Source organism: Zalophus californianus, chromosome 10 (assembly GCF_009762305.2).
Source record: "Zalophus californianus isolate mZalCal1 chromosome 10, mZalCal1.pri.v2, whole genome shotgun sequence".
In the NCBI taxonomy this organism is placed as follows: Eukaryota; Metazoa; Chordata; class Mammalia; order Carnivora; family Otariidae; genus Zalophus; species Zalophus californianus.
The window spans coordinates 96,366,959-96,377,742 of NC_045604.1; the positions used below are offsets into that span (position 1 = coordinate 96,366,959).

The window sequence follows — 10,784 nt, forward strand, 5'->3', positions numbered from 1 at the left end:
GAGTCTGTTAGGCGACAGCTCTTGATTTCGGCTCAGGTCATGATCTCAGGGTCCCGGGATCGAGCCCCACATTGGGCTCCATGCTCAGCAGAGAATCTGCTTGAAGATTCTCTACCCCTCTCCTTCTGCCCCTTCCCTAACTCTCTCTCTCTTTCGAATAAATAAATCTTAAAAAAATAAAAATAAAATAAAATGGTATATTGTACTTTACTTAGATTAGTGATAGATAACATTTAATAGGTGATTTTAAAATTTTATAATATGCATATTATGTAAAATAATAAAGCATTGCCTGCCTATCTGTGAAAAAAAAAAACTCAGAGCAGTAGCTAAGGTCTGAGAAATATGCAGCAGCATATTTTTTTTTTCCTTAGGTAAGAAAGAGAAACCACTGGGAGGCAAAAGTAATAGAATGATGGAATATACAGAAGATCATATTTTTAAAAGATTTGATTTATTTATTTGACAGAAAAATGTATGTGAGAGAGCACAAGCAGGGGGAGTGGCAGAGGGAGAGGGAGAAACAGACTCCCCGCTGAGCAGGGAGCCCGATGCGGGGCTCAATCCCAGGACCCTGGGATCATGACCTGAGCTGAAGGCAGATGCTTAACCGACTGAGCCACCCAGGTGCCCTGATACAGAAGATCATATTAAGAAAACTTTAGTCAGTTAAAGAGGGGGTGTTAAAGACAATAATAGGTAAGATTTCCAAGAGAACAAAGGGTATGGAAAAGGATACTGAAGAACTAAAAAAATCAATCGTGTTCTATTGTCTTCTGCAGAAGCTGTTCAATTAGCATCTCGTTCCATCATCTGGGAGAGACGCTGCCCACAGTCAACAACTTCTAAGAGAATTGCTAAGAATCCTCAGTGTGAGGTCCACTAATGGACTAGATGCCCAGTACTCAGGAGAAAGTGATATATGTCTTATTTGGGAAATATGAACACAGGGATCAACAACTTGGAGTTTATTGTTGTGTCAGTTATTTGTTAAAAGTCCTTTTTGTAGAGGCTTATGGGCAGTTTTTTCCTGATCCTTTTCCAGAAAACCAAATCTCCAGGTATCAGATCATGCAGAGCTGCTTAGGTGGGTGTTTTGGCAATACAGCTTGTTCTTATTAGTGATAAGTCTGGAAGTATTATACGAGTCTCTGCAGAAATTAGTCATATAAGTTTACAGTGGGATCAATCTAAGATTGAAGTAATTCCCAGATGCATGGAGCAGTTAACTCAGAAGGAAATAACTTCTGAGGATCCTGGAGGGAATTGATCTTGTTGTACCATGGGCAGGGGCAAAGCTTGGGGTTTCTGAGAGTTTTGATAATTATGAGTTTTTGAATTTCTTTTAGTTCTCTTTTTTTAAGATTTTAATTTATTTATTTGACAGAGAGAAACAGTGAAAACAAGCAAGTGGGAGAGGGAGGGGGAGAAGCAGGCTTCCCGCTGAGCAGGGAGCCCGACTTTGGGCTAGATCCCAGGACCCTGGGATCATGACCTGAGCGGAAGGCAGGCATTTAACGACTGAGCTACCCAGGCGCCCCCTGGTTCTCTTATTTTTGCTAAAGATGCTGGATGATATAAAAAGTTTATTTTCCAAGTAGATTGAGAAAATAATGGTACCAGGGAAATATGTGTTTCTATTACCAGAGAGATAAATTGAAACCCCCTCCTTGGGAATTTTAAAATTAAGTCATTTTTTTCTCTACCAGTATGCGCATAGCTCTCTAGCAAGAGAAAGCCTCAATCCATCCTCCTCAGAATAAACAAAAATAACCAGAACATACTCAGAGTTCGTTTGGAGTTGTTCACAGGGCCTGGAGGTTTTGGTTCCTGTTCATGTCCTACCTTTATAGTACTGCAAGGAATATGTCATTGGCAGTTAGGGTATGCGTTGGAAACATCCTCTGCATTACCCTGCAAGTCACCCCCACCCATGTTGGTTCAATGTTGTTAATTTATCTCTGCTATGTTGGCAATATCAAGTAGCATTCTTGCTAAACTCCACTTTGACTATGCTTACCTCTTAGATAACAACAAAACATCTAAAAGTTCTTAATTTGCTGTCCATATTAGAGGGAGATGTCAGGAAATCTGTTTCTTTTTAAAAATTTAATCACTTTTTATTTGGAATAATAATAGATTCACAAGTAATTCCAGTAATTCCACTGGTGGGCATTTATCCAAAGAAATGATAACAATGTAAATGTAACATCTTACATCACCACAGCACGGGGTCACAATCAGTTAAGTGCTACTGGTACAATCCACAGACAATTCAGATTTCACCAGTTTTATGTGCATTCATTTGTGTTTGTCTGTGCACATACTGAATTTTATCACATGTAGATTTATGTAGCCACCACCATCAAGATACACAACTGTTGCTTCACCACAAAGAGCCCTCATATTATCCCTTTATAGTCACACTCATCCCCTCTCCCTACCCAACCCCTATCTTAACCTTTGGCAACCACTAATCTGTTCTTCATCTCAGTGATTTTGTCATTTCTAGAATGTTATATAAATGGAATCATACAGTATGGAACATATTGTGACCGGCTTTTTTCATTCAGTATAACTCCCCTGAGGTCTAAGCTGTTGCATGTTTCAATAGTTTGTTCCTTTTTCTTGCTGAGCGGTATGATAACGATGGCTGAGAAGCCTAACAAGAGATGGTAAGGCAAGCCAAAAATTAACAATAGCAGAGAGCTGTTACCACTCCTGGGATGGAGGAACAAAGTGTTAGTGTTACCAGATCCCAGGGCCAGGGTCTCCTGTAGAAGCTGTAGAATCATGGCCGGCCTCTTCCGTGGGAGCTGGACCCATGTGAAAGCTACAGCCATCACAGGAGAAGCTACCTGACATGGGGATGGCAGTGAGGGTGGAGGAGGGTGCTGGGAGAGAAATACCCTGGCTTCTTCCTTCCTTCTTCTGCTTTACATTCTCCCTCCATTGCTTTCCTTTGCTTGAACTGGAAGCCAGCTGACATGGCTGCCTGAGATGTGTAGCCTGTAGCAATCACCCAGCCAAATAACCGAGCACATCAAGGGACTGTGAGGAGTGGATCTGAGGGCAAACAGGCCCAGAACCCGCACAATAGTACATGTGAGTGTTCAATTTTATGTAATAATGCCACATGGATTTTCTAACTTAGAATTTCTATTTCTGATGCACCTTGAAGTCATGAATTAACCTGAAAGTGTAAACCAATAGCAGTATAAATTTTTGTTGTTGTTGTTGTTTTTTTGGTAAAACCTCTTATATTAAGGATATAGACTTCTGTCTTTTACACTCATAAACTGTGGTAAGTGCAAGAGGGAGGATCAAGGATTACAGAAATAACATTATTTGTAAAGAAATAAATAAGGAACTCCCAGGTGACAGTATTTTCCCTATAGCCCAAGGTGCCTGCCCTGTTGAAAACTTTTGTTCTCAAAGCAATGTATAGGTGTGACAGCAATCGTTCCTGTTTAAGAGATAACCTTTAATGCAACTTTTTATCCCCTTTAAAATGGATGCACACAGTGTTTTAGCCTAGGCTCAAAGCTGAATATTCTCCCATCATTTTAATAATTGTTTAGGCATGTCCTATGACAATTATACCGAGTTTCCTCAAACAACCCCCCACCATCACCACCCCTATGTTCTGCTTGTTCATATTCCCTTTACCCTTTTCTCTGCTATTATCACTGGTATCTCTGCTTGTACTTGAAAGTAAAAAGCAATTCCAGATTACAGCCAACTCAGTGGCCTCGCTCCATAGTATGGCCCCTGATGAAGAGACAGAAAAGGGGAGAAGCACGAAGGACCATCATGGGTTGAGATCAGGCAGAAGCCTGAAGCCCAACTTGTTTTTTAAAAAGAGGCTCTTAGACATGTTCCCAGCAGATAAGTCTTCACTGGCTTGGAGAACAGGAAGGACTACTTCACAAACACCACAGTGTTTGAATTTCTAGAGGCCACCCAGGCCAAGAAGACATCCCTGCAGTGCTTCACCACACATTCATTGCTGCAGTACTCATTGTCCCAGTCCTTACTCACAACAGGAGGGTTCTCACAACCGGATCTCACACATCGAGGCTGGGGTGAGAGTGTCACGGGAGACCCACTCACCAGTTCAACATCCATTTGAGAAGGAGACTCAACCTCAGGAACTACATCTGTGATCATCTCACAGATTGTCTCAGGAGAGGTTTCCTCCACTGTGTGGGCCTCGGGGCTGTTGTTCACAGGCCGCTCAGGACTACTCTCCACAGCTGGTGGGACTAAAGGCGTCTGCATTTTCAGAGTGGGTGGAGGCACAATCTTGATCTGCAGAGGTGGTGGCTGTTGCTGTAAATTGATTCGAACTTTCTGAGGTGGAGGCTGTTGCATGGCCTGCAGTGGGGGAGGCTGCTGCAGAATGGTCACTTGCTGCTGAGTGGGGGGCTGAGGCATCTGTTGCAGTGGAGGGGGTTGTAGTCGGGGTGGAGGCAGTTGCATAGAAGCAGCAGCTGCTGCCGCTGCCTGCAACACTGAGCGAGTGACAATTTGGGCTTGTTGACTGGGCTGGATAGTGGCTGTACTGGTTTGGCCCAGTTGGATCCCCCGGGAGGTCACCACCGTGGCTGGGATAACGGTAACCATCCCTCCTTGAGACACAGTAATAGAAGAGGGCAACATCTGTTTGGTAATAATCAACTTGGTGATATTGGGCTGACCCCCAGCCCCAGAAGATGCCTGGTTTGCCACGTAGGAGGAAAGAGTGGAGTTAACAACAATGGAAGGGGACAAGGCAGGGGGTTCTGTTGAGGCTGGTGCTGGAGATGCTGGGTCAACAGTAGCCATAGGAGGTGGAGAAGGAGTCTGTGATGGTGGCACTGGATCCAATTCTACTGTTTCCACAGTGGCCTGACACTCTTGATTGTCTTTATATGCAGCCAGAGCCTTCAGATACTCTTTCTTGGCAGCTTCAGTTTTCCTCTTGTACACCTGTTTTTGCTCCTCTCCAAGACTATCCCACATGGAGGCCACAATTTTTGAAACCTCCCCAAAAGTGGCATTGGCATTCTGTCCCTTAATGGCAGCCTGTGTATCACGAAAGAATAAAGCATATGCTGAAACTGGCTTCTGAGGTTCATTAGGATCTTTCTTTTTTCTCTTCTTTGGGGCCTTCTGCTTTTTTCCTGCTTCCACCACAACTGTCTTCTGGCTGGGAAGTTGCCTCCGGAAATCCTCAACACCATCCTCATGAAGTGAACTAGTAGGTGAAGGGGTGGTTGAAAGACGATCCTCAGGTGACTGGGCAGGTGGCAGGATGGTGCCACCCCCTAAGCTCAAACCAAGTTGAGAACTCAGTTCTGACTGATCAATGGTGGTCAACTGGCTATGCCCCATCAAGCCAGATGTCATGTCTGTCATTGGTACATCAATTGTAACAGGTGGGTTGGCACTATACTGAGTTCCTATAGAATGGTCCAAGTCCATGGTCAAGCCCCCACTCAGGAGCCCCCCGCCCTGCTCCATCAAGCCATGGGTCATGCCCACAGGCATGTCCAATGTCTGGACCCCATATTGGGCTGAAAAGCTGCCATCCTGAGAGGAGGAGGGGTCTGCCAGGTCATCAAAGTGGCCAACCACATCTGAGACAGCCAGTGAGGGATCAGAATCCAAGGAAATAGGTGGGATTTCAAATTCCTCATCTCCCAAGCTTGGTGCCTGGACTGTCTCGGCCCCTGACAGGAAGGGGTGCGAGGGCCCTGTGATCGTCAGGCAATTGTCATTTCCTCCGGGAAACTCCATCTTCACACAACGGCTACCACCGTCTCAGTTCAAATTTTTGTTTTTGATATTTCATCAGCATGCAGGATGGGTGAAGGTAATTAATTTACCATCTGAACTGATTTAATATCTGGGGACAAGCCTATAAGGATAAATCCAAGGTTGTGATAACATAGGCTGCTTGGAATTTTTTTGTTTTTTCTTTCTTTTTTAAATTATTAATTGTGGCAAAATACACATATGATAAATCTTATCTTATGGCTTGGCATCTTAGCCATTTTTAAGTGTATAGTACACTTTTAAGGTATTGTTCAGTAGTGTTAAGTGCATTCACTTTGTGCAACCATCACAACCATCCATCTCCAGAACTTTTTTCATCTTGCAAAACTGAAACTCTGTCATCAAATAATGACTCCTCTTTCCCCCCAGCCCCTGGCAGCCACCATTCTACTTTCTGTCTCTATGAATTTGACTACTCTAGTACCTCTTAACAGTGAAATCTTATAGTATTTCTCTTTTTGTGACTGGCTTATTTCACTTAGCATCATGTCCTCAAGCTCCATCATGTTAGAGCATCTGTCAGAATTTCCTTCCTTTTTAGGGCTGAATAATATTTCATTGTATGTAGATACCATATTTTGTCTATCCATTCATCTGTTGATGAGCACGTGGGTTGCTTCTACTTATTGACTCTTGTGACTATGCTGCTATAAATATGGGTGTGCAAACATCTTTGAGACTCTGCTCTCAATTCTTTTGGTGATATATCCAGAAGTGGAATTGCTGTTCATATGGTAGGTCTATTTTTAACTTTTTGAAGAGCCACTATACTATTTTTCATATGGCTGCACAAATTTATATTCCTACCAGCAGTGTACAAGGGTTCCAATTTTGCCATATCTTTGCCAATACTTACTATCCATCCCCCTTTTATAGTAGCCATCCTAATGGATATGAAGTGGCAACTAATTGTGGTTTTGATTTGCATTCCCCTAATGATTAGTAATGTTGAGCATCTTTTCATGTGTTGTTGGTCATTTGTATATCTTCTTTGGAGAAATAGCTATTTAAGTGCTTTTTTTAAAAAAAAAAAGATTTTATTTATTTGAGAGAGAGTGTGTGTGTGCACAAGCGGGGGGTGCAGAGGGAGAGGGAGAAGCAGACTCCCCCACTGAGCAGGGAGCCTGATGCGGGGCTCGATCCCAGGACTCTGAGATCATGACCTGAGCTGTAAAAGTATAAAATCATACCTGAGCTGAAGGCAGCTGCTTAACCAACCCAGGTGCCCCTATTTAAGTGCTTTGTCCACTTTTTAATCAGGTTAATTTTTGGTTGTTTCTGTTGTTGAGTGTAGGAGTTCTTTATGTATTTCAGATATTAACTCTTTAGCAGATACCTTGGCAAATATTTCCTCCCATTCCATGAGTTGTCTCTTCACTCTGTTGATTGTGTCCTTTGATGCACAGAAATTTTAAATTTTATGTAGTCTAGTTTATCTAATTTCTTTTTTTGTCTGTGGTTCTGGTGTCCTGAAGCTTTTCCCCTATGTTTTCTTCTAAGGGTATAATTTCAGGTCTTATGTTTAGTTCTTCCATGCATTTTGAATGAACTTTTGTACATGGTGTAAGGTAAAGGTTTAACTTCATTCTTTTGCAGGTGGATATCTAGTTTTCCCAACACCATTTTTTGAAAAGACTAGCTTTCTCCATTGAATGATGTTGGTATCCTTGTTGAAAATCATTTGACCATATGTTTGAGGGTTTATTTCTCTATTCTATTCCATTGGTCTATATGTCTATCCTATGCCAGTTGCCACACTGTTTTAATCACTATAGCTTTGTAATACATTTTGAAACCAGAAAGTGTGAGATCTCCAATTTTGTTCTTTTTCAAAATAATTTTGGCTATTCAGGGTCCATTGAAATTCCATATGAATTTTAGGATGTATTGTCCTATTTCTGCAAAAATCGCTGTTGGGCTTTAGACGGATTTGGGTGGGATCAACATCTGAACAATATTAAGTCTTCCAACACATAAACATGGATGCCTTTCTATTTATTTGGGTCTTCCTTAAGACCTTCCTTTCAGCAACGTTTTGTAGTTTTCAGTGTACAAGTCCTTTGTCTCCCTGGTTAAGCTTATTCCTAAGTATTTTATTATTTTTGATGCTATTGTAAATGGAATTTTTTTTAAGATTTTATTTATTTATTTGACAGAGAGAGAGAGAGAGCACAAGCAGGGGGAGTGGCAGACAGAGGCAGAGGGAGAAGCAGGCTCCCCACAGAGCAGGGGGAGCCTGATGTGGGACTTGATCCCAGGACCCTGGGATCATGACCTGAGCTGAAGGCAGTCGCTTAACCAACTGAGCCACCCAGGTGCCCTGGAATTGTTTTAATTTCATTTTCATATTGCTCGTTGTTAGCATATGGAAACAACTGATTTTCATGTGTCGATTTTGATTCCTATACCTTTGTTAAATTCCTTTATTAGCTCTAATGGTTTTTTTGTGGAATCTTTAGGGCTTTCTACATATAAGATCATGTCATCTTTGAACAAAGATGGAGCTCCTGGGTGGTGCAGTTGGTTAAGTGTCTGACTCTTGATTTTGGCTCAGGTCATGATCTCAAGCTGGTGAAATTGAGCCACGTGTCTGGATCCACTCAGTGAGCAGTCTGCTTGAGATTCTCTCCCTCTCCCTCTGCCCTTCCCCCTTCTCGTACTCTCTCTTTAAAATAAATAAATAAATCTTTAAAAAAAGATAATTTTACTTCTTCCTTTCCAATTTGGATGGCTTCCCCCCCCCCCCCCCAATTTCGATGACTCTTAATTTTTCTCTTGCCTAACTGCTTTGGCTAGGACTTCCAGTACTATGTTAAATAGAAGTGGCGATAGCAGGCATTCTCATCATTTTCCTGATGTTAGAGGAAAAACTTTCAGTCTTTCATCATTAAGTACCATGATGTTAGGTATTGGTATTTTTCTTTTTTAAATAAGATTAATCAACAAACATCATTAAAGCAGGGATGTACATGGTAATCTCTAGAAGGTCCTTCCAGGATTTGCTAGTTCCCTAACAGAGAAAAACAACCATGGGCTTCTCCTTCTTCATGTAAGAAAAGAAGGGTGGCTAGGCTTACAGAGTTGTAGTAATGGACAGTAATGTGTAAAAGGAAAATAATAGTATTTCATAAGCAGATAGGCCACCAGCTGAGAACTGGAGTGTTTTCTGTCAGAAGAAGAGTCTTTAATATGGGGAACCATATAGTTAGCAGAAACCTTAGAACTAAATCAAGGGAAAGTTTCACACATTCTGCTATTGTTTCTATAGCTCTTAGACAAGGTAGCTATGCCCTCGCTATTGGATCTAATGAAAAACTGACATAAGCAGTAGGCATCTGATGATCCCCATGTAATTGACCAGTGCCCCTAATGCTTGTTCAGACTTTTCATGAATAAAAAGGAAAGATGCTTGTGAATCTAAAATCCTAGAAACAGATCTTTTCATAGATAGTTCATACCAGTCTTTGTGCTTAAAATTGATTATGCTTTTTTTTAAACTGAAAACTATATAACAATGGAACAAAAAAGACCCTAGAAATAAACTCACACTTATGTGGTCAATTAATCTACAACAAAGGAGGCAAGAATATACAATAGGGAAAAGATAGTCTCTTCAACTAATGGTGCTGGGGGAACTGGACAACTACATGCAAAACTGGACCACTTTCTTACATCATACACAAAAAATAAACTCAAAATGGATTAACACCTAAATGTGAGACCTGAAACCACAAAATTTCTTAAAAAAACACATCGGGAGTAATCTCTTGGACATCAGCCTTAGCAACATTTTTCTAGACATGTCTCTTCAAGCAAGGAAAACAGAAGCAACGATAACCTATTGGGACTACACTAAAGTAAAAACCTTTAGCACAGTAGAGGAAGCTATCAGCAAAACAAAAAGGCAACCTACTAAATGCAAGAAGATAAATTTGTAAATGACATATCCAATAAGGGGGTCATTGTCTGAAATATATAAAGAACTTATACAACACCAAAAAAACCAAACAATCTGATTTTAAAATGGGCAAAGGATTTGAATAGACATTTTTCCAAAGAAGACATACAGCTGGCCAACAGATACATGAAAAGATGCTCAACATCACTAATCATCAGGGAACTGCAAATCAAAACCACAAGGAGATAATCACACCACACCAGTCAGAATGGCTTGTATCAAAAAGACAAGGAAAAACAAGTGTTGGCAAGGATGTGGAGAAAAGGGAACCCTGGTGCCCAGTCACTGCAAACACAAACTGGAGCAGCCGCTGTGGAAAACAGTAGGAAGGGCCCTCAAAAAATCAAAAATAGAAATATCATATGATCGAGGCACCTGGGTGGCTCAGTTGGTTAAGTGACTGCCTTCGGCTCAGGTCATGATCCCGGAGTCCCGGGATCGAGTCCCGCATCGGGCTCCCTGCTCAGCAGGGAGTCTGCTTCTCCCTCTGAGCCTCCCCCCTCTTGTGCTCTCTCTATCTCATTCTCTCTCTCAAATAAATAAATAAAATCTTTTAAAAAAAAGAAATATCATATGATCCAGTAATTCCACTACTAAGTATTTACTCAAAGAAAATGAAACTACTAATTCGAAAAGATATATGCACCCCTATGTTTATTGAAGCATTATTTACAGTAGCCAAGATATGGAAACAACCCAAGTGTCCGTTGGATAAATGAATGAAGAAGATTTGGTAGGTATATACGATGGAACATTACCCATAAAAAGGAAAGAAATCCTGCCATTTGTGACAACATGGGTGGACCTTGAGGGGGTTATGCTAAGTGAAATAAGTTAGAGAAAAAGACATACCATATGATTTCACTTATATGTGGAATCTTAAAAAAAAAAAAGACTCATAGAAACAGAACAGATTGGTGGTTGAAAGAAGCAGGGGCTTGGGGTGGGGGAAATGGGTGAAGGGGGTCAGGAGGTACAAACCTCCAATTATAAGATAAATGAGTTC

General features: G+C 41.4%; 1 protein-coding gene across 1 annotated transcript; it reads right to left on the reverse strand.

Annotated features, from left to right (window-relative positions):
• Positions 1 to 3,265: 3,265 nt before the first annotated feature.
• On the reverse strand, positions 3,266 to 5,789 carry LOC118356038 (TOX high mobility group box family member 4-like). The gene has a single exon (XM_035722345.1). It carries the CDS (start codon positions 5,779 to 5,781, stop codon positions 3,922 to 3,924), a length of 1,860 nt encoding a protein of 619 aa, XP_035578238.1. The 5' UTR covers positions 5,782 to 5,789; the 3' UTR covers positions 3,266 to 3,921.
• Between the last annotated feature and the right edge of the window lie 4,995 nt (positions 5,790 to 10,784).

Excerpts from the sequence above, each read along its gene's own strand:
- LOC118356038 (XM_035722345.1), bottom strand. The coding sequence starts at position 5,781 with ATGGAGTTTCCCGGAGGAAATGACAATTGCCTGACGATCACAGGGCCC.